Here is a 23,643-nt window from a genome sequence, read left to right as displayed (position 1 = left end):
TCTATTTTTCCTTCACCTATGGCAACTCCTCCATGGGGACACATAGACAGACTTTGTGACACACACTCACACCCACAATCCCTGGAGACCAATTACCCAATGAAGATAATGCATGGCAAGTCAGAGCAAGGCTGTGGTTGCTTATTTGCTTATGTCTTCCCTCAAACCTCCATTCCCTCGTGAATTTTTTATCGCTTTTCAAGATGCAGAGTATAACCTTTTTTCACCCAGCTATGACAATATAACGTTTTTACACCTAAATATTAGGTCTTTGACATTTAAAGTGAACATTTTAGAAATCCCAGATTTTAAAGCGATAAATAGTAAGTTGATTTAAGACAAGTTGGAACGGGCACACTTTTATTTTTATTTTAAGGTCCAATTGTCGCTATAACCATTACCTACGACTTTTGCCTCAATAAACTCATAAATTGGTGCTTATTAATAGTTAGTATGATAGTTGTTAGGGATTTGATTAGGGATGTAGAATACGGTCATGCCGAATATGTGCTTTATAAGTACTATTAAACAGCCAATATACTAATAATATGCATGCTAATAAGCAATTTGTTAATAGTGAGAATTGGTCCCCATACTAAAATGTGACCGTTGGAACTAAGGTAAGGCGCATACTGTACATTTTATTTTTGTGGCAGGTGTATAAAATACTCTGTTGTATATGTAAGAACGAAATTAGATGTCTAGTTAACAAGAGCCTTTGCATTGACCCATCTGTACTAAGCCTTTATTTCCTGCTAAGACAACACACTCTGTAATTACCCAGGAGTCACCCGGACCAAAAGACAAAAGCAAAGCATAAGGGGTGAGAGACGCAAAGAGATAAAAACATGCAACAGGTGTTGAAGTGCACCGAGCCTGTAAAGAACACACTCACGGTATCCAACAATTTTTTCAAATCAACTTTATTCTGGATTTAAAATTTAAAATGACAATGATAAAGCAGTGATACAAGCCAGAAACTGAACCTGAATCATCTCAATAACAGCATGGCTCAATAAATAATGGCTCATGGCTATGACAAGTAACATTCTCTTATATTATTGTTATTTTGTTGTATAAAGTTCTGACTTTTTTACTGAAAATTGTCCAATCTGGATTCCCAAAATGTTTTTGTTAAATGATTAGTTTATATACTGTAGTAGCAAAAACCGTAAACCATTAAATGTATGAGACGTATCACACAAATATATGACATTAACACAGATCCAGCTTTTGTGGAAATGTCTTTAGTGCAACAGGTATTTTATGAATTGACATTAAGACACCAGTGGAGTGCTGCCCCGTGAGTGTGTAAGTCACACTTTGAGTATTAGTTATTATAACATATCTTATCCAAGCTACATGAAGAGATTTAGTGAAGCTTAATGAGTACACAGACTTTGTGGAATCATTTGTTTCTTTCTGAGAAGTGACTCATCTCCAGTAACTCCTGAATGGGTCATGAATGCAAACCAGTATGAAAAACAGCACGTCACTATACACACTTACATTGTTTATGTCCATATCTGTCCTGCAGATGTGTAGGTAAATAAGCATGTGAGCTTCTGGCAAATCGCATGTTTGTCACTGCCATGTCGGTCAAGGAATATTATTGATTTGTGGTTGAACAAAGTATAGGAACACCGATAACGCAGTGATGTGATCTCACAGTGCTGTGGTCTCACAGCATCGTACATTCTATGGCATGGATCTTTTGGAAAAGAAGCCAGTCCCCTCCACTAGCCTTGCGTGACAGCCATGGCTGATATCTATCTCTACCCAAATGAGTTTTGGTTGTGCCTGGCCGGTTCACTCTCAAACCTCATTTGGAATGCAAATGAAAGAATGCTAAACAAAGCAAACCTTTTAGACAGGACAATTTCCTTGCAGTCACACTGGACAGCCAGGGGAGAGAAACTCTAAGCAGTCGGGCTTAATGGATACAGCTCTTTGTCCCCGTTTACCTTAGTGCAGCACTTCTCTGGTCTGCTGATCAAGAAAGGCTATGCGTCAGCCCTCATCAGAGAAGAGATCGTATAAGAGTCAATGACTAACTAGGAGTTACAGTACATTTCCAAGACTGGGCTTCTAGGGTTTTCTATTTTTAAAATGAATTACAGGTAACTGTGCTTATTGTATGTAGGCTATCGTTGCAACTCAAAAAGACATGTAAAAAAATAGACTTAGATTTAGTTTGTTTTTATTATAAATCTTAGAAGCCGATTCTGTGGTATTGTTCTCTGTTTAGGGGTACTACAATATACCGCTGCCGACAATAACCGCGGGGGGGGAACCATGATTATCGATATTGTGTTCATTCTACACATAATATTGTACGTTGTAATAATGATAATATTGTAAATAATTCAACACCCCTTTTAAGTTTTGACTTAAGAGCCACAATGATTACAACCCCTCCATAATCCTTACATATACATTTTAAGTGTCATTTTTTTGGCCCAAAACGAGAAAAAACAAAATAAACAAAAGGGGAAATGTGAATGATAGCATTATTTGTTTACTTAAAAGATAATACCGTGCATGATAATACCGTTGCGGTGTTTTTTTGCCACAATAACCGCGAAGTGAAAATCGGATATTGCGACAGCTCTATTTATGTTTGTTTTAGCATTACTTACGTGAAAATCTTCATTCTAATTGAGGAAACTTGGGCTAGTTGTCGCACTCAGTGAAAATCGCCCAATGTAGGTTTATTTTTGAACATTGTTTTATAAAGCAACTTTAACTATCTTTAAATAAAGAAATGGTCAAAAGCTCAAAATGGTCTGAGAAGATGAATGTGCTCATGATGGCAGGGGTAAGGCAGGTCATCGGGGTCCACACCTCTGAGTGTCGGGTTATCATGGGAAAAACCTCAGTCTTTTGTTCTGACATGATACTCGCACACAATCAGTGATGGCTGAGGAGTCACCTGGCCATTAAGCTCCTTAACTACATCATTAAATGTGTTGCTTTGTGCCCCTGACATTTCCTATAGTGGTAATGCTCTCATTATGCTTACTTGAAAGAAAACTGTGCTTGGCATGTCAAAATTATGTTTATTATTTAATGTAAAAAACAAATCAAAGCTGTTATTTGAGCATTCTCAAAGTAGGCTCCTTGTCATCAACCATTTTTTATATCTCATCCTGAGATGCTCCTAAACAGTCTTGAAGAAGTTCCCATCTGTTCTCGGCTCTTATTTGCTGCTTTTTCATTATCATTTAGTCCAAATCATGTATTTTTAAGCACAAACCATTTTAAATATACAGATTTGGTTCATATGCTGGCACAATTAACTTTTTTGTCAATTAAACTAATACAAATATTTTTTAAATGCACCTTCAGATCAAAATTTGTCTAGAATTTTACGTAGAGTATATTTAAAAAAATGTACTCTTGGCATTGTCTCAACCAGCCTCTTGAGGTCTCACCCTGTAATGCTTTTTAAACCGTATTGAAGACGTTCCCATCTATTCTAGCCTCGTGCCCGAGTCATGCATCTTTTTACTTTAATTTAATATTATGGCACAATTATATTTTTATCTTCAGAAATGTAAAACATTAAGGCATATGCCTTTAAATTAAATAAGATTTAAGATTAAATTAAAGAAAGATTTTAAAAATGATAAAAAAACATTGTAGTAAAGTGCCATTAAGTTTTGAATGTTAGTATACATTTGTGCATTTGTTTTTATAAATGTAAGGTATTGCATTTGACAGATTTAACTGTTTTTTTTCAGTAGTCAGTAGTAATAGTTATTTCACTATATAAACTACTATAACAATATAGCAAAATGACTTTAGGTATTCAAACTGTTCTTTTCTATTATTTCGTTTAATCGTGTTATCACCAATAAATTCAAAATCACAGTTCTTTTAACCGTTCAAAATTCTTCATTTGTTTGTGTTTTACTATTTATTGCGTTTAAATTCGAACATCCTGACTTCATAAACACGTTTCCTAAAAGAAAATATTAAAAATAGATTTTTGTTCTGAATCTGTCAACACTTGGCAAGACATTTAACCATTTCTTCTCCTGATTTCCTTGACATCCGTCAGACACCGGGATCAGTATCAAGTCAATCTGCATTGTTTAGACTAATCCAGCAATTACACTGGGCCAGTGAGCCTCTATGTAGCTGTGCCCGACAGTCTGATGTAGACAGGGATTAGACCAGATGCCTCAAGGCCTGGATACTCCTGCCAGGTGACACAACTACAATCCCCCTTCACCTGCCGAGTTTACCTGCGTCCCCTCGGCTATAATACTTTACTCGCTTTAATCTACTTTATTGAGTCTCCTGTTTTATGTAACTGAGGTTACAGTTCACATGGGTGTGGGAACAAAACTGGGCAAAGGGCACACTTTACCTGTCTAGTTATACAGGCCATGTTTCTTTTATGTCATTTCTATCTCGTGCCCCCTTTTTCCGATACTGGCGTGTCTATTAAAATGAAGTTGTCTGTTGAAATAGGAAAAGAAGGTGCAATCACACAAAGCCAGGAATGACATCATAAGCATACACAAAGCACCTGGGCGGGGGCAGGTGGTTGGAAAAGGCCCTACTGGGCGGGACTGACCTATCATAGAGTTAGGCCCACACCTGCAAGCGCTAGAGGCTAAGGAGATTGGCTGGCGCAAGAAAATTACACCTGTGGGGGTGGAGGGGGGCCTGCTACATGTAAACCAAGCTCTTTACAAATTCTGTCTCTCGTCTCGAAGAGGTTAAACAGGTAGCATCACCTCGAGCTCCCGGCAAAGCGCGTCTTCGCTCCGACAAAGGCTCACCTGTCGACTTCGGTACTTTTTGTTAGTTTTACGCCCAGTGCTGCGTTGGGAATCCGGCTCCCAGCCCAAGATGGTCTCCTTCCGTCTGCAACATGGCTTTCGGAGGCAGAAATTTTAAGGGCGTCGTTCTTCCGAAGAGAAAAGACGGGGACGTTCTTCTGAAACAGTAAAACAACACCGTGCGGTTTCTGACCGTTGGACCATTTTAAGGATTGAAGGGTAACTTTTTAACTTGAAATTAGTTATTTGTTTCTTTGTCTGCCGTCTGGTTTGGTTGACTTTCATAGTTGCTTGATGTTGTCGTCTCCACCCTCAGTTTTGTTCCTGTTTGCTAACAGACCACGAAGCAGTTGTCATTGTTTCATAGTGGTTTTTACAGTTTGTAAGTAAATTGCTTGTAGACAGAATGAGACAGAATGCAGAGCGGGGAAAAGTTGTTGAAGTAGGTAGGAGCACTATTATATTCTGTATCGAATTGCTATCTATTTAAACAGAAAGAAAAAGAGAACACAATAGACACGAACCGTCATTCCTTGACTGGATAGACCAGTTTGGGCAGGTAAAGGCAAACCGCCAGACTTGTCAGAGGGGATAAAGAGAGGGGCTTAGGTTCTCTTCTCTGTGTTTTTGCTGAAAATACATTTTTCATTTTATCCAAAAGGCCTTTAGCAAGGTATTGTTGATAAAGAAAGCCACAATTGAAATATGTTTTGCTCCTCATTATTGATTTTACGCATTGATTTTTTTGCATTTGTTCTAGCTTTGCTGTTGAGAACTTTTAATTTTAGAATTTTAGAAAAAAAATCGAATCGGTTTGTCAGATTTGAATGCATAAAAACCAAACAACTGCCGTTCATCTTATACAGACTTATCGCTCGTCTTCTCTTTAATGTTTCCTTTTTGACGGTCAGAAGTGCTTCTGCAGATTAAAACTCTCTACTGTCCTTATTTTGTTTATGAAGAATGTTTGACTTTTGTTGGTTAGTCATTTTATTACGCATTTTGAAAGAGCTTTTCTACAGCGGAAAGAAAATGTCGGCTAGGCAGCACAATGGATGCACAGTGAGGTGGAGGGTTTTGATTGGTGGGTGGAGGAAAATGAGTCTGTTTCATTCCCTCATCTGAATGAGTCATTTGTCAGAGTCCTATATCCCAGCCAAAGCATTATTAGAGTAAAGCTCTTCGCAGGACAATGTGGAAAGGTAACAGATCTCCACAATTGGAGGGCGATGAAGCCTTTATCACAGAGATCACTTTAGTGTGAAGACGATGCTGGAAATGGCCTGTGGTTCTTGCTTTAGTGTTTGTTCCTCTGCGTGAGCACGGAGAGGAAAATGGCGTATTAATTACCGCGTACGGGTGAGAGGTCACGGAAGTGCAGCACATTGAACTTGTGTACTTAAGTGCGGACGTTTTATTCAGCTTCCCGCCTCAGTGCACATTTAGTCTGTTAGCAAGTGTGCATCGTTTTTGTCAGTTTTATCATTTCAGGTGAGATTACAAGAAAGCTATTTAAGAGTTTTTAGTTTTTCGGCAAATATATTGTTTCTTAGAATAATAACGTTTATGACAATATCTTGTGTCAAATCAGTTATATAATATATAATAAAACATTAGCGCATTTGGGTTCTTTGGAAATTCTGGATTAAACAGGATAATATCACATATGCAAATCACCCTCCTTCATTTCCAGCTTCATTCAACCAAAAGTGAAAGGAAACAAATTCGGCAGAAACACCTCCAGCTTTAGCTTTGCATAACCTTAAAGAGGATTTTCCCTAAAAAAACAGACACATTTCTCTCTCTCTCTCTCTGCATGCTCATAGCAGCACATCAGGAAACAACACATTCATTTAAACCTGAAACGCAGATTGAGTCATCCGAGCAAGGCCCGCCTTTAAGTAAGGTTTAGGGTTACCTCATCTTTGTTCTTCACAAACTATTGATTAAGGCCAAGCCTAGTTTACCCCTCAGGTTGTCCATTTCAACGTGGAGTCACATTCCAACAAGGAGGGCAGGGTTACCTGATCAAACCTCGCTCACAACCCAAAGACCCGTGCAGGCAGCCAGGAAAGCTTAAACCTGCACCTGACTGAAGCTGAAATGAGAAGGGCAAAAATAATTGACCAAAACAGAGGCAACTCGTGCTCAACATTGAGGAACTGCTAAATGAAGTATGTGCTTAACTTGTTTCTTTTTCTGACTGCTCTTTTATACCTATTCTCTCCCCCCTCTCTCTCTTCTCCTCTACCACTCTTTCTTTCTCAGAAGGCCCTGCTGCACTGGTTTATAATGCTGATGATTAACCAAATAGAGGCTGGGAGCGCAGGTCTGCTTGTGGTTTTCATTGCATGGGTCCTGACTGAGCGAGAAGAAGCTAAAGGCTTTACAAGCACTTGGTGGAAATGTGAGATTTTATTCTCTCTTTTTCTCCTATGCTTGCTTTTTTTGTTACTTTACCAGGGTCCCTTTCATGACGGTAAGGTTACAGGCAGTCTCTCTCTCTCTCTCTTCTCTCTCTTTCTCTCTCTCTCTCTCTCTCTCTCTCTCTCTCTCTCTCTCTCTCTCTCTCTCTCTCTCTCTCTCTCTCTCTCTCTCTCTTTCCCTCCCTTTCTCTTATTTATTTCCCATTCACTTACAAGCTTCAGTTTTTGCTGTTGAAATTGCTTTGAATTATCTGTGTAATTTTGAGTTTAAATTGGTTGTCACTAGCTATTTTGTCAATTTTAACGTCTTGTGGCATTTACTGAAAACAAAATGATTCAAACTAGGATTTGAGATTGTATTAATAATTCAATTTACCAGTTTACCGGATGTTTAAAACCAAATTCATTATAGCAAGCATGCAACTCAATATTTTAAAAATGGAGTTTTAAACTTTGCGAGATACAGACGTTACTCAGTAAACTGGAGGTGTTGGGCATGACCTTCCCCATGCAGAATCCGGTCGCAGATCAGCCCGGAACAACATTCCAACTGGCTGTTATCACTACACACAGCTAAACAGAGAACGTTGACTATCATTAGCATCAGTCAGCCCTTCTCACACCTGCCATAATGCCGATTTATTAAACAACAGTAGTTTGAATTGTGAACTTTAGTCTTCAGTAAAGGATGGACTATCACCACCCAGTAAATGCCATTGTTGCAAAGGGTAGGGTTGGGGGCGACGCTTATTCGAATGCATATTTTTCCTCAACCGTATATTGTTAAACAGAGCAGCCCTCCCAGCCTGGTTGTGATGTCATATCAGACCAGTCAGAACAGGTTTGGGCAATTATTAACTGCCTTAGTGGCCCACTCACCGCCTCGGCTGCTTTGCTAAGCTCCAGTTTTAAAAGGAACAAAGCCATCTATTTCCTGGGCCATACTAGCTTTACCTGTTTTTGGAGCTGGTTATTTTGTTGGCATACAGTATTTCTCTGGGACAGTTGACTGAGTCAGAGCTCTCATCAGATCCAGTTGATTCAAGTTGTAGTTTCTGTGGTTCCCTCCTGAAATGACGCTTGCCATCAGGCTTTATAAACAGAAGGGATGGGTAGAGTATGATAGTCTGGATATAATTTGTCTACTTATTATAACTGCCCTGATTTCAATGTAACGCTGAATGTTCCAATGGATGTGTGATGATGTGAAGAATTGCTTTTTAGGAGTTATCTGGGTAGTATTCTCCATCTTACGAGGCAGCATTGGATTTCATTACTTTTTCTAATACTGCCTGGTAATGATGATGATGACTGTCCGTGAACTTCAGGAAGTGACACATCGGAGGAACTTTGCTTATCAACAACAACAAAAAAATACTGAAGTTAACCCCCATGAAAAGTCTCATTTTTGGCACTTAGCACTCATCTTACCGGGCAGTGCTGGACTGTGTATCTGTTTTCTAACACTGTCTGGTAACGATGTTTGTTGGGTGACCCATTTGCTGCAAGGGGAACTCTTTCTGTTGTTTCACATTGACTAAAGTAGAACAATAAATACAACCTCATTAGGAACCTTTCTACATACGGTAATACACGCGAATACATAACTATAAAATGTGATTGGTGGATAGGGAATAGTCCACAATGTAAAGCTGTATTGTTGTCATGGTAGCCGTTCTTATCACCACTGTGGTGTTTGACAGCACTTCTGTTGTCTTTATTTCCACCGTTAGCTACACCAGACGTTTGTTTGACAGTACACAAGCCATGTTTCCACAGAAATAATGGCTTTGCACGTCATTGTATTGGTTTTCAGTACTTTAAGTTGATTTCCATTGGCTTAGAATATGCCTTTAAACTTCTTTTTTTTAATTTGTTGTCTGTTTTAAGAAAAAAATATATAATAGTGTTAAAACTAGCAAATTATTGCATAACGTCAGAGCCCTTTGTCCACAACGCTTTAAAAAAGATCAGAGAATTGACTTGAGGGGGAAAAGGATAAGTCGGTTTTATCCTCCACAGCTTTGTTTCATTCATGTTGTCCCATTTTTTTGTTTCAGACGTGGGAACCCCACCCAACCTTAGTTAAAGAATACCAGTAAGCTGACTGTTAAACCAGACAGGCCGAAAGTTTCCTCCTCCCAATCCCCCTTTTATGCTGAAGGTGGCTTTTGTAAAAGTAGGCGAGCTGTGATTGGATGAGTCTGTTGTACCTGCGTGGCATATCCTGCAACTGACACATGGGCACGGCGTAACACTTCTGATAAAAATAGACATAATGACATCCTCAGCTCCTCCTCTTCGCCTTTCATTCATCGCGCTATACTGTATCTCTGACTAGAAACGTTCCCACCGAAAATCAGCTTGGCCTCAATCCAAGGTAGACATGTCATCTAGCAGTACAATATGGAAGTGACTCTCATAAATTATTCATCACTTATTCACCAATCCTGACTCATTAAGAAACAGAAAGTTCTTCGTTTTCTTTGTAACACATTAAACAGAATGTATAGACAGGACCAATGGGGATAAACCAATGAAGCACTGAATGTTTGTTCAAGGTGGGTGAATTGAGACGCAAATATTGCACCACACCCATATATTTGCTTGTCTGGGGTACTTTTATGTTCCTTGCATAAATATAAAATGGACTTGTGTTTGTCATTCACCATCCCCCTTTTTTGTTTTTATTACCTGTCTTTACAAAATCACGTCATTGAAGAGGAGGTCCCTTAGGCCTTTTGAAATCCAAACAGGTTTACCTTTTCGTTTTCTTTCTAATCACTTAACTGTGGATTCAAACCTGCGCCAATATTTGTTCTGAACAAAACCGTTTTATGGCGCAAGTCATTCAGACCACTTTATCTGTAGATTTTTGTGTGTTTTGCTTTTTGTCAGTTAACATCATTTTCTCATTATCCTTGAGCAGGTGTGTGGTCACAGAGTCAGGCCTGCTGATGGGCGTCTTACCAGACATGGTTAGATCTAATAACTCGTGTCTAATACTGTCTGGTAATGCCGTCCATCATGTGGCAATGTCATCATTTCCAGTTCCAGCCTTCTGAACGGTCCCTTTGAAAGAATGAACTTCACTGTCTCTGTCTTGTAAGAGGATGTGATAACATTGGGGGGAATTTGTATTGATGTTTTTTGTTATTTGCATATGCGAACAGGGCTCCTGTCTTTTATGAAGATACATATATAGAGTTTAGTTGTTATGATGCAAAACTGAGTTGTATTTCCAATAGTCTTCACTGACGCCTAGTGCTGTATTGAATAACAGGACACATGCAACAAAAAGTTGAGTCCACAAGTCTAAGATCCCTTTAGGAATGTTTGGAATTTAAATCTTTATCACTTATTACAACGTTTTGTAAAATGGCCTTTTGTACAAAGTCTACATTGTCGCAAAGTTACATTACTTTTAATGTAAATACTAAATATTTCTCCTTCAATTTCCCTTAAAATTAAAATTGTCTATTTTTTTATTTGATCCAACTTTCAAAGTGGTCTTGGACTTTTGGACCCCATTGAATATCCATGTATTTATTTCAGTATATATTAGTATACAAATAATTTCTTAAGGAACTGTGAACCCTACACTGGAAGACTGATTTTGCAATTCTTTTCCATGTGTTATGAGTCAAAGTTTCTGCACTCAGCCTCCAAGAAAAAGCCTTTTAACTTGAGAAGACTAGTAATCTAGGACACACACCTGTATATTTTATGTGTATATATATTTTTTGTGTGTTTTTGCTCAGTGTATGTTAATATTTCAAGAGATTGCATTATAAACTGAATTCATATGCAATGCTGTAGAAATATTTTGTTCAGAGGGTGTATTAAAGGGCAAGTCAAACACTAGACTTGAAATGTGCTTTATAAAAGGATTTTGTCACTCACGGATTACTCAACAGAACGATCTATCTGTGTTACCATAGAAACTAAATTCCACATATAAAAATGCCTACAGCATTCACTGTGTAACGGTATGTTGACTGGCTTCTATCCAGCAGAATGTGCTTTCTTTTACCTGCTCATGATAGATTTGCAAATATGTGGATTTGTGCTAAATAAAATATCCATTGTAATGTGTTGAAAAGCATGTTAATAAAGAGAAACACTTCAGACGTAAATTGAGTGTGTCCGAGACGTTTCTTTAGATGATATCGAGTCAGTCGGGTGTGTTTTCAGTGCTTAGATAAGGTGTATGTTAATGGCTGTCAGAAAATCTGGGCCTGGCTCTGCAACTGCTGGCCTGGTCATTGTGTTCATGCGACTCCTCAGTGGGTCGACCGGAATGCCTGGCCTCAGAGCCGAGCAGATCCAGTTACATGTGAACAGAGCTTCTTTTTAAGTACCTCAATTTGCCCTGTTCTGCCAGAAGCTCATTGTGTTGCTCTGGAAAGCACACTGACTGCCAGTGAGGGGTGCAAGGACGCTGCGACAATGACACGTTAAAGAGCTTTTATGCCTAGTGTATGTACACACTATTGTAAATGGATATATGAATGGTTCAACATCTCATTTAATGATTGTAATGGTTTGTCTGATGCATTCAAGTTCTGATATAAAGTCAACACAATGGCCCTTTTTTCTTATCTCTGAAATATTAGTCTGATACAGCAGTTGGCACTCAACTCAGACAATGTTTTTTTGATTTGCAGTCTAAGATATGACATTGAACGACCTTTGTAATACAGAGACTAAAAATAAACGTGAGCTTTTGTTGTCCATGTTCTGATTCAGTGAAGAGACCTAATATGACCTTATAAAATGCTCTTAAACATAAATACTTGATATAACCGCTTATACAAAAGGTGCATGGATATTTAATCCTCTTATGTCAATACAATCTTGGGTTTTGTATGGTAATTGACATTTATTAAAAAACAATGCCACTTTCGTATAAAAAATCACGTGGGTTGAGAATAATGAGCAATCTAGTTAACAACAAAAGACAACAAAACAGGATTGAAATGTTGCAAAGTACTCAGACATTAGACATTACAAAACAGAAATATTTCCTATGCTACTGTAAATTATACTTTGCAATAACTTTGCAGTAGTATAGTACATCTGTCATTAAAATGGGTTCGTACACTCTTAAAAAAAAAAAAGTGCCACCATAGCTATTTCAGAGCAATGTCACAAAAGAACTATTAGGTTCTTTAGATGTGAAAGATTCTTTATGGAAATACACTGTGCTGCCAGAAATAGGTCTTCTATGGCATCACGTACTGTAGCACTTTTATTTTTAGTAGTGTAAATAATCATTTGATTAACGCCACTGATTGTCAAACAGTGTGGCGTAAAATGATATTAGCAGCAACGTAATTACAACGCATATGAAATGCTTATGATTGTCAGTTAAACACGCATGTAAAAGGTCAAGTGACAATACCAGGAGCGCTTCCCATCGCGTGACATCATTAGAATTCCACATAGCCGGAAACACCGTGAAAAATTCCAACACTGGTCTGTGCATGCTCAGATGTAGTCGAACTAGATTCCAGACCATAGAGGAGAAGGTTGACCCAGGTTTGCTAATGAAGTGGAACAGGCTGTCAGAAGAACACGTGTTTAAACGGCTATGACATTCCTTTAGGGTGGATGAGTAGTACTCACGTGTAGGGAACTCCCTGGTTAGTTTGCAGTGTTTTTAGAGAAAATAGCCACTCGTTCTAAAATTACAGTGTCCAGCTGAGGTTAAAAAAAGCCTTTGTGTTTGCTTGTGATGACTGTTGTAACTGCTGCTGAAGAAAAAATATTTATCTTCACATGTACTGATGACTAGCAAACAAGTTATTGTTGGCAAGGCATTACAATAATATTACATTCCTCTTTCGCCTACTGTATATTAAAGGTGAAAGATGACAGTGAATGATATTTACGGTTGCTGCTCATCCCCCTTTGATGTTATAAAAACAGCAGGTGGATAATTTGCCTATTATGTGCCTTTGGATGGTGTGTCCTTCCAAATGCTGTACATTTCTAAACATGACAAAAGAGAGAGAGTTTGCATTTGTTACCTGATCAGTTTCTCTAACAATTCTGGGAATTTATATTAAAAACATTAAGCCCAATAAGTTTATGCGCATGTTTGGTATGGATTTTTCTTGATTTGGGATAGTGACAACCACCAGAAAATTCTCAACCCTGGGTTGTCTCTGATGCAGTTACACACACACATACTCGTAAGCAGATGGTGAGCCAGGGGAGTTACATGGCTGTAAAACAAACCTGCTTTCTTTGTCCACCTACACACACTCTGTACACAACGTCTATCAGATTGCAGCCTGTTGGCAAGGTGTGGCTGAAACTGGTTATGTACAACAAGCCATAAAAAACCTGAAGCCCGGGAGCGTGTGGCCTCGATCCAACAGACATTTGAATAATGTACGTGAATACTGTACGCGTGATGCGAAATACCACTTTTTAAATTTACAAGATAAAATGTGTATAAATGGTTCTTGGTAATAAAAGCATCACTTTTGCTTTTGCTCATAATTAGGGTTAATGATTTGAAAATAAATCGGAAAACGAAAAAACGCTGGTCCAGAAGAACTTCCTTTTTTCCGTTTTTAACACTGCACAAACGTTTGACCAAAATACCACCAACAGAATATTTATAATCAAATTAACATGTTAAATGAACATCTTTAAGATTTAATTTTATATTTAAAATCAATTTCAAAAATAATCCGGCTGTGTATGTTTTTATAAGGGTCACCGAATTTGCCGTGTTGTTTCTACAGTAGCCCTAAATGGACACACTGCTCTAGAGCTCGTTTTGTAAATACATTATCTTCTTTGGCAAAGAAGTGAAAACGTGTCGACATCTTAGTACTGTGTCAGCCACCGTAGTGCTTCGAAAGGGGGTGTGGAGTGAGCCGTTGGTTGACTACTAGATTCTGCTAAATTTCATAGACTGGACCTTTAAGTCATTATTTTAACCTTTTATAATGAACAAAATGTCCTTACTCTACAGTACTTTTATCACATACTGTTAGAAAAGTGTGAAGGACAAAAAGACGAAACAATTAAAAAGTGGCAGAGTGGGATTACAGTTAACTGCCAATAGTCTGGGTGTGTCTTTGTTATGAAGAGCATTTACACACTTTCTGGGAGACACCCTGGTACCTCGGTAACATGGAAAAATCTTTACACTGTAAGTTATATTGATAACCATTGACTTCTATGGACACAAAACCAATGCAACTCAAAGGGGACCGCTGTTGTTCCGTTAACAACATTCTTAAAATATCTTATTTTGTGTTCTGCAGAAGAAAAAAAGTAATTCAGGTTTAAAATGACACGAGAGTAATGATAGAAATTTTATTTTAGGGTGAACTATCCCTTTAAGTGAATACAGATGGTTGATGACTGAAGCTCTTTGTGTATTAAAACTGAAGGATTTTTTGGATAATTGTGACACAATAGGTTTATGGACAATTAGAATGTAAACAAGAGCATGTCCTGTCAAAGTCTGTTAGGAGTCCCTTTATTATGAGGGTAATTGCATAGAGACAGGTGTGTTTGGGTTAGATATTTGTGTGCCTTTATTGAGGGTTTGTTTGATGTTTTATCATGACAACACAATTGTTTGTGCACCAGCCCAAACCAGTACCATCACATGATCATAAAAAATACAGAGCCCTCCACTGTACACCTCTATACACGTCATGCAATTAAACTGATCTGATAAATTGATCTCTTTCTAGGACATTCATCCGTTTTGAAATTAGGATTATTAATAATATAAAAGGGGGGAGAATCAATGGAGTTGGCTATGTTTTGTTTCAACCCATGTTAGATCAGATTTCCCCACGGCTTATATCATTTTACACCTAATTGCACACAATGGCTTAAGAGAGAGATAGAAAGCAGCACAATTCACTGGGTTTGAAAATCCATTCTCGTATTACTATAATGCCAAAGCGGTAATCTGGAGGACAATTAATAATAAATGACGTTAAACCCACAGGGTCGGTTGTAAACACTGGGAATCATTTCCTGGAGTTATTGTTTGGTTCAACCCACCACTAGAAGCTGTTTCTAAGACACCCGTTTCCAAGGCAACAAGTAGTTGTTTACATTGGCCTGGTTAGTTTGGTCAGCGTAGATTTAACATGCTCCAAGAGTCTTCTAAGTACATGGATTGACTTAGAAAATGTTAGACTGTCACAACATCTACATGCACGGCCAGTTTAGAAGTTACCAAGGGAGACAGATCTATTAACTGAAGATAAAGCTGTTTGTGATCTCCAAAATCTACAGTGTAAGTGTTAAAGAAAGTTTATTCAATTTTTGATGACAAGCTAAGCTAGGCTAATACCCTGCAAAAATGTAAAACATTACTTTTTTCTTGGTTTAATATTACCTTCTCGATCTTTCTACATGTTGTTGTTGTTGTTCTCTCCTTATGGTTATGCATTTGAAAAATTGTATTGATTCAAATTTCTTAGCACATGCACTCTGTATTGTACAACTAAAACAATTTCAAGGGTATTTTTTCAAGCACTTGACCTATTTTTATTGCAGTCACAACAATAAATACCAAGTTAAAAAGTAACCATGCACACCAATGTTGAGAGAGGCCAGTCAGGCACTGTTGCAAATCTAATGGAAAGTCCTGTTTCATCTGCATAGATCCAAGCCGGTTGCTGGGGAGAGACAGTGATGTCATTAGTGAGCTGTGTAGAGCCCCATCAGCCCGGAGAAGAGCCAGATGCTGGACAGAGACCGGACCAACAACATGTCCTGAGAGACACACAGCAAATGATGGAGGATCAGGAACAATCAGATGAGAAGGAGATGGACAACGTGTTAAATGCTGAGGGTGAAGTGAATAAAGATGAACAGCGGAAGGAGAACCAGGAGGTATGGAGAAAAGGGGCCACTCAGAAGATACACAGACGTCATGTAAAACAGCCAGATGGAACCCTGGCAGGTGGGTATGCAACCAGGTATCACGAGTGTGTGTCTGTGGTAGCTTTAGCTATAATGTTCTCTTAACATTGACCCAGTCCATCGGAAGCAAATATACTGGCTATTTTAAAGAAATGGACAGTCTGTTTTATATGCCCTGCCCACACTTCCTGTTTCAATGGAAAATGTATCAGGACAGAAAAACTGCAGATCGGTTCTTTATGTGTCTTCATGTGTGTTAAAGACAGAAGCTTTCTTGTGGTTTCATTTAGTATGTACTTTAGATGACACTCTGGAAAGTTAAAGTACTGTACGTAGTGTATTATTTAGTATTCTATGAAATGGCTCCGGGCCAAAAAACAAACTAGTCAACGGGGAATGTGGTGAAGTCTGGTTGGGTTGTAGTCAGGAAGAGGAGGTGAGATTAATTAAACTCTTGTGGGATCAGATGTCTCCCACTTCTGCACCTACTCCCAGCAAACATAGCATATCATAATTGATCCTACAGTACATTAGACGTTTTTAACTGGATAATTTGGAAATTTGTACATTGTACTGTATGTGATTTATATAAGAATCATTAAATAATTATGATAATGTACAGTCTATTTACTTGTATATATTTTAAATGTCAATTTCTGTGCGTGTGTGTGTGTGTGTGTGTGTGTGTGTGTGTGTGCGTGTGCGTGCGTGCGTGCGTGCGTGCGTGCGTGTGTGTGTGGATGCGTGTGTAAATGACCAGTGAGTGTTTCATTTGTTGAGAGGGACAGAGACAGGCGTCTTGAAGATCCACGAGGTCCTGGACCCTTCTTCTTTTTTGGAGGGAACAATGGGGCCTCCATGTGAGTGTGTTAGGAGGACGTTTTTAATTTATTGTACTTTTAAGGTTTTCCATTGTGACTTAAAGTTCATGATCTACAGAGGTTATTTGTTGTATGTTTTATGTAATCTTTTCCGAAATCTTGCCCTTTAGTCTGGGGGCTTGATGACAGCTTATATAACTAAAGCTTATAAAACATACATGTAACAAGATTAAAAAAGAAAAGGGCGGATTTTGAACATTTATGAAAAACGTGGCATCTATCCTGATCTCATATTTAGAGTTGTTTCATATTGTGAGAGTCGAGGCTGGCAGCGCATATATGACAAGAACAGACTGGACTACAAACTGAAGTGGTGTGAAACCAAATCACCTGCTACCTACTACAACTTCAAAGCAGGTGATCCACATTTTCTTACTGTTAAGATCTTAACTGAGAAGAAAAAATACTCAATACCTTGTCTGTTGATGTTTATACAGGTGGCCAGTTGCTTTACCAGATACCCAATAATAAAGTCCTGACCACTAAGATCGGTCTGCTGAACAGCCTACGAGAGTATGAGAGAGTCAGCAGCAAAGTCAACTATGGGCGTGTAAACAGGTAAAAAAAAACTGTCGGTTTGATAGTAACAGATATAGTGAACAATAGAGAATAAAATATTTGATTGCATAATTTGAGTATTAGCCATATTCTTGGACACCCATGAAGGAAATAAAAGAGGGAGGCCCACAGAGATGGATCAGTTATTTGGGTATTTGGGTGGCCCTGGTCAAATTAACCAGTACAATCTCACCGAAATTTATTACTTTTAGACATGGCAAATTGTATGAATTTGTACAATCTCATTTGTATGTTTTAATGTATGTTTGACTTTATGGGCGGGGCTTCAGTATTGCTTTTTTCTAATAAATCACATTGTACGAATGTATCGATATTTGCCACCTCGTAAAATATTTATAAATTCCCATAAGGTCAGGCTGTATTTACAGAACTTGTTTTTTCTAGCATTCAGTAAAAATGTGATACTAAACTTACTACTGACTGCTTACTATTGAATGTTTTTGTTTACTTCCTTCTCAAATTTGATTACACATTGCAGGAGAATGAAGATAGAGGATTTTCTCCCTGTCACTTACCGTATGGATGTGAAAGATGAGAGAGAGGCCTTCTTTAATGGTACAGTATGATGACAGGTCATTGCATTGTCATTTTAAGATTTTTCTTTAAGCATTTGATACATTAAACATGAATACATCTGTGTTTTAGGTGTATGCAATGACAAAAGTAGCATGTGGATCTGCAAACCAACAGGCCTTAACCAAGGCCGTGGTATTTTTTTAATGAGGACACCAGAAGACATAGCAGCATTCAGAGAAAGACTACAGAGCACAATGGAACAACAGACAAACAAGAGGTCACCTTTCAGTTTACCACAAGCTCGGGTTGTTCAACAGTGGGTAAAGTTGACCATTTCAAAATGTCACACGTTATTTTTATTTTAAAATTCTATCGACATTACAAAAAGATGTGGAAATCTATCATGAAATGCCTACAGTGAATCCTTTTTTTGAGGTCATGTGATCAGGTCATGGTTAGTTTCTGTCTCAAAAAATGTTCTCTTTTTCATTACTGCAGTGTAGTATCCATTAAAATATGCAGCTGTAGTGCACAAAATATAGCAAGCATGAACATGTAATAAGTTAAAACCAACACAATCTCAATTCAAAACTATTTTACAAGGTGCTTAATTTATATGTATTCATTCAAATTTTAACGTAACCTGGTAAAAGAATGACATTTTCGGTGAGATCAGGTTTGTTAAAACCAGTGTATTTAACATAATCTACCGGCAAATCGTTTATTTTTTGGAGGTGAAAAATTAATGTGAAACTGTACGATTCATTAATTATATGATCTCATTCGTCCATTTTAATACGTTTTGCTTTCACACCAGTGATGGTTTAAGGGTGCGGCTTCAATATTTTTCTAATACTTTTCACATCGTACAACTTCACACATATTATACCAGAATATATTTTTATTACAAGCATCTTTAACCTACACAGATCAATGTTATATGTTCTTCTGATTTTTCAAGGTATATCCAGAAGCCCTTGCTACTTCAGGGCAGGAAATTTGATGTGCGGTCATACTTTCTGATTGCTTGTACTTCACCACACATGGTGTTTTTTCGCCATGGTTACATCCGATTGACATGTAACCATTATGACCCCAATTCAGACAACATCACAGCTCACCTAACCAATCAAGTAGGTTACTTTACGGTATTTTATTTCCCTTATTATTATGTGTATAGCTTTTCAATGGCTGTAACATAACACCAGATTTGTCTGTTTTAGTACATGCAGAAAAAGAATCCTCTCTACAGTCTACTAAAGGAAGAGACGGTTTGGTCAATGGAGCACTTTAATACCTACATCAATGAGACATACATGGCGCCTAAGGGTCTGCCCAAAGATTGGGCTCTGGGTCCTTTTGCTGTAAATTTTGTGTATATACTTTGGCTCTGTGGTAGAAAGATGAATGTAGAAGCACATCCGTCTTAATTCTAAAAAAAGTTAGTGGGGTGGTGTATATGTAACCACAGTTTTATTTATGACCACATGTAGATTTATATTAAAAGGATGCAGATGTACTGTTGTCATGGTAACAATGGTTTCAACATGTGTTAAAAGCTCATAGAATACACTAAAAAACGTCAAAAGTTATTTTTAAAACGATACTCCACCCAAAATGAAAATTCTGTAATGAATTATCACCCTCCCAGAAATGTCAGTTGCTAACATTTTCCAAATATCTTGTGTTCATTAGAACAAAGAAAGTTATACAGGTTTGGAACAACTTGAGGGTGAGTAAATGATGACAGAATGTGTCTTTTTGGGTGTAGTATCCCTTTAACTAACCAAATGTATAATTATTTGATTGATCTTGTAATTAAACTGTGTATTCTTTTACAGAAAAGGATGCAGCAAATTATTATGCACTGTTTTCAGGCTGTTAAAGCAAAACTGGACTGCAGACTCGGTTACTTTGACCTAATTGGTTGTGACTTCTTGATTGATGAGAATTTCAAGGTGAGACACAAACGAGGGTATACAGTAGGGGCTTCAAGAACGAAAATTGTGTCAAATTGTGTGTGTGCGTTAACATCGTTGCTGTCTGGAAGGCTTAACACAGGAGATTAGTTTCAGAATTATCCATGAACAAGAAGCATTACAAACATAAAGTCTTAATTTATCTGTACTGTAATCTCCTTAGTTTCTTCAAGACAATTATGATGAATTTTCTTATGCTGTCATGGTTCTCTGAAAACATGATGTTCAGAAGCCTGTTGTCCCCCTATGGAGCATCGTAAACTCAATTCCTGCCAAGCCATTGCTAGGCAACATGTGTACTGTCAGCGTAAACACGCGGTCCCCGGGCCAGCCGGATTCTGGTCTCCAGGTTACTGGATCATTATGGATGTACATGTTACAGCAATATACTGTATACTGGATGAAATTACAGAGCATGTATGTAATAATATGCATCATTTAATGCTATATGAGTGGATTAGACACCAAGACAACTTCAGTGGTTTTAGCATAATATACTTTTAAGAATGCCAAAAGCCTTTTTGGACATATTTTTTCATGGTGGTCTTTGCACCTATCAAAGTACTAGGCACGTTATGGTGTATTTAGTTGGCAAGAAGTTAAAATGAACAGAATACTTGTAATAGGGTGTGGGTGCCCTCTGCTGGTTATAGTTTGTAAATACTTTTTGTGTTGTAAATTTGTCACACAAGGCAAAGATACACAATATATTTACAGTAATCATTGTAATTGAGATATCAGTTTGTGTTTGTGATGTATACTTGTTTTGGCAGGTCTGGTTGCTAGAGATGAACTGTAACCCTGCGCTGCATACTAACTGTGAAGTATTGAAAGAAGTTATTCCCAGCACAGTCACAGAGACCCTCGGTGAGCTGTTTGATTCAATAGTAAATAGCTCAAAATATATTAAATATGTTGTCTTGCGTATAAATATTAAGGCAGGTTAAATCACAATCAATTGATCACATTTACATCAGTTTTACGGACACAATTTAAATGCAATATGTGGAATAATTCTTAAATCTAACACCACGGAAATAAATAAATAGTGTGAAGATAAAGTGAGGTGTGACAACACTCATCTGCAGATCTGACAAAGTGGCTTCCTTCCTTTTTTTAGACCTGGCTTTGGAAATCTTCAAGAAGTGTTGCTGTGGGCAGAAGCTGCTGCCCTTAAACCATCAAAGAGACTTTCTATTGCTGTATGATGGTGAGTCGATGGCCATGAAAAAGCAAATGCAGAAAACCTCAGGGTCATTGGCAAACTTTAACCCAAAGAACACTAACAAAACATACAAATCTGCTCTCATAGCAACACCAACATGGAAATCAACCAACAGGTGCGCCAAGTGTCCCATTAGTGGTGTCACGACAGAACCTCCAGCCAAACGTCCTGCAACTTCTACTGTCTCTGTTTGGTCCAATACCAGCCCACCTTCACAACAGCCCATAGAGTTACCACACAAACCTTCAGGTGGAGCAGCCGTAACGCAGAAGACCCGGATCCCCAGAACTCAAGAAACGAATCAGCTCCGACCTCACCAGCCCAAACCTGTTCGTGCTCGTGTAGAGCTGCACCTCAGCAAGTGCACCTGGCACGAGCCAGCGACTTCCAACCTCAACGTTCCTCCACGCATGCTGCCTGTGAGAAGTGCTATCAGGTCTCTGTCTACACCATTCCCCAGCAAAGCCTCAAACTCTACACAAGGAGTTGGAGCTCAAAGCACGCAGATGGACAACAGGGACCATATAAGCTGCAACCTGAAGACGTCCAAAATTCATTTTGCTCATGTGGACAAAAGGGAGCCCAAAGAAAAGGATGGATGATGAAAAGATGATAAACTGAGAGTCTGACCACTCGTTGCCTAAAAAAGTTTTATAATAATAGAATAATCTATATCTGACCTACAGTAACCTACCCTATGCTTTTGACTAATATGCTGTTCCTCATCAACATCATTGTTTCAATAAATTGCCACATGGTGTTAAGGGATGCTTTGAAAGTAGGCTACTTTAAGATCCTTACTCGATGTTTACATTTGTTTTTTTACGCAATAAGGTTTGTGGGTTTAGGCTATTGTCAATGCTGCGTTGGAGACGAACCTCTTGTCAAACGTCATGGCACATTAAAGAGCACCAAAACGGTATTTGAATTAATGTATTAAACATAGAGAGCAGACTTTGTTTCATATCATTTCGCGCTATGGAAAAAAAAAAAAAAATGAGTTAGCGCCTCGCTATCTTACTGGAAGTCAATGATCTTGAGGTCGTGCTGTCGCGGAGTTTATCGATTCGATAGCCGAGCTGAGAGGTCAGATGTCCAACTTCGTACCAGTCCAGACGTTATTTTCGAAGTTGAGGTCTAAGTCTTTGCAATAGTCATGGCTAAAGGCTGGAATAGACTTTTGCTCAGATTTTGCCCAGATTTTCAGTCTGGACTTGTTGCAGAAAGTCTGCGCTAGTCTGCAGGTTTTATCGCATATTGTGTGATGCCCTGTTTTTCTCTGCAAACTTTCAAAAAGTCTGCAAGTGTGTGATGTCTAGTTTTTTTTGGTCTGTTCAGATTTTAAAAGTTGTGTAGTGTATTCCAGCCATAAGGGGCAGAGTGCATGCATTTCAGTTATGACTGTATTCACAATAGTGAAAAGAGTGTCTGATTTAGGGCTATCACCATATCCAATTTTTTTACGCGGTTATTCTGCTCAAAAGAATTCACGATAACAATATTTTGAGATATACTGTATATTGGAATTAAAAAGAAATAAGGAATACTGTTGGTCAAATTCATATTTTACAACAGAAAAGTTAATGGATTCAATAGTTGTAGTGCGAATTTCATTGGTTTTAATAGAAGCAATAATGGGGTCTACTGGTATGTGATGGATACTGGTGTTATCTGCCAGATTAATCCTATTGGAATAATTCCCAAAGCACACTATAAAAAGGAAATGTTGTAAGGGTTTTAATGGAAAAAAGCTAATGGTAATTTAATGGAAACCATGAATTTCTATTTCTATTATTTTTTCCAGCAGGGGTGACTGACAATGATTAGGGTTATTGACAATACCGTGATATTACAGTCTGATTCCTTTTTTAAAGTTTAATCATTAAATGTCCTTCATGACAATATACAGAACCTTTTGAAAATTCTCTTATACTGCACAAGAACTTTGGAATGTGGTGTTTTTTGATGCAATGTCAACTATCTATGAGATAGCTATAATGATATAACATTAATTCATTTTGTTCTTTTTGACTGGCATTAAGTTCAAAGCAGCACAGCTTTGCTTCTGTGGAATTGTCAATGCGACCACAAAGCCCTCCTTCTTCCTCCATCTGTGGCAAATGCGACAAAACAAACATTAGACTGCACCATCACACGCTGACACGCTCATTGCTGCCAAAAAAACACACTGTGCAACATTGTCTCGTGTTCAGCTGCGGTTTGTTGTTGTGACTCTGTGCACTTGTGAAGTGTGGCAACTTCACAAGGTGTAATCGTCTTAAATAGGATTTGCCTTATCAATCCTTCTCTCCATCCCAGTTAAAACAAAAC

General features: G+C 38.1%; 1 protein-coding gene across 5 annotated transcripts; it reads left to right on the top strand.

Moving 5' to 3' along the window:
• Positions 1-4,575: 4,575 nt before the first annotated feature.
• Positions 4,576-22,848, top strand: ttll10 (tubulin tyrosine ligase-like family, member 10). Of its 5 annotated transcripts, none has more exons than XM_057320109.1 (13): positions 4,576-5,012; positions 15,872-16,172; positions 16,893-16,992; positions 17,252-17,370; positions 17,451-17,571; positions 18,071-18,147; positions 18,238-18,424; positions 19,070-19,241; positions 19,332-19,472; positions 19,950-20,066; positions 20,861-20,954; positions 21,208-21,297; positions 21,400-22,848. In XM_057320109.1, exons 2-13 carry the CDS (start codon positions 15,902-15,904, stop codon positions 21,912-21,914), a joined length of 2,004 nt encoding a protein of 667 aa, XP_057176092.1. In that variant the 5' UTR covers positions 4,576-5,012; positions 15,872-15,901; the 3' UTR covers positions 21,915-22,848. The 5 variants fall into 5 exon arrangements, with proteins under 5 accessions (XP_057176092.1, XP_057176090.1, XP_057176089.1 ...); XM_057320107.1 differs by adding an exon at positions 7,062-7,200 and having other exon boundaries at positions 4,581-5,012; positions 21,208-22,848; XM_057320106.1 differs by having other exon boundaries at positions 4,581-5,012; positions 21,208-22,848.
• The last annotated feature ends 795 nt before the right edge of the window (positions 22,849-23,643 follow it).

Source organism: Triplophysa rosa, linkage group LG21 (assembly GCF_024868665.1).
Source record: "Triplophysa rosa linkage group LG21, Trosa_1v2, whole genome shotgun sequence".
Taxonomy (NCBI): domain Eukaryota; kingdom Metazoa; phylum Chordata; class Actinopteri; order Cypriniformes; family Nemacheilidae; genus Triplophysa; species Triplophysa rosa.
This window is presented reverse-complemented; position numbering and strand designations above follow the sequence as displayed.

Excerpts from the sequence above, each read along its gene's own strand:
- ttll10 (XM_057320106.1), top strand. The coding sequence starts at position 15,902 with ATGTCATTAGTGAGCTGTGTAGAGCCCCATCAGCCCGGAGAAGAGCCA. Across the intron at positions 17,371-17,450 it reads CTACTACAACTTCAAAGCAG|GTGGCCAGTTGCTTTACCAG; the intron begins GTGATCCACATT and ends ATGTTTATACAG. Across the intron at positions 19,242-19,331 it reads CAGCTCACCTAACCAATCAA|TACATGCAGAAAAAGAATCC; the intron begins GTAGGTTACTTT and ends TGTCTGTTTTAG.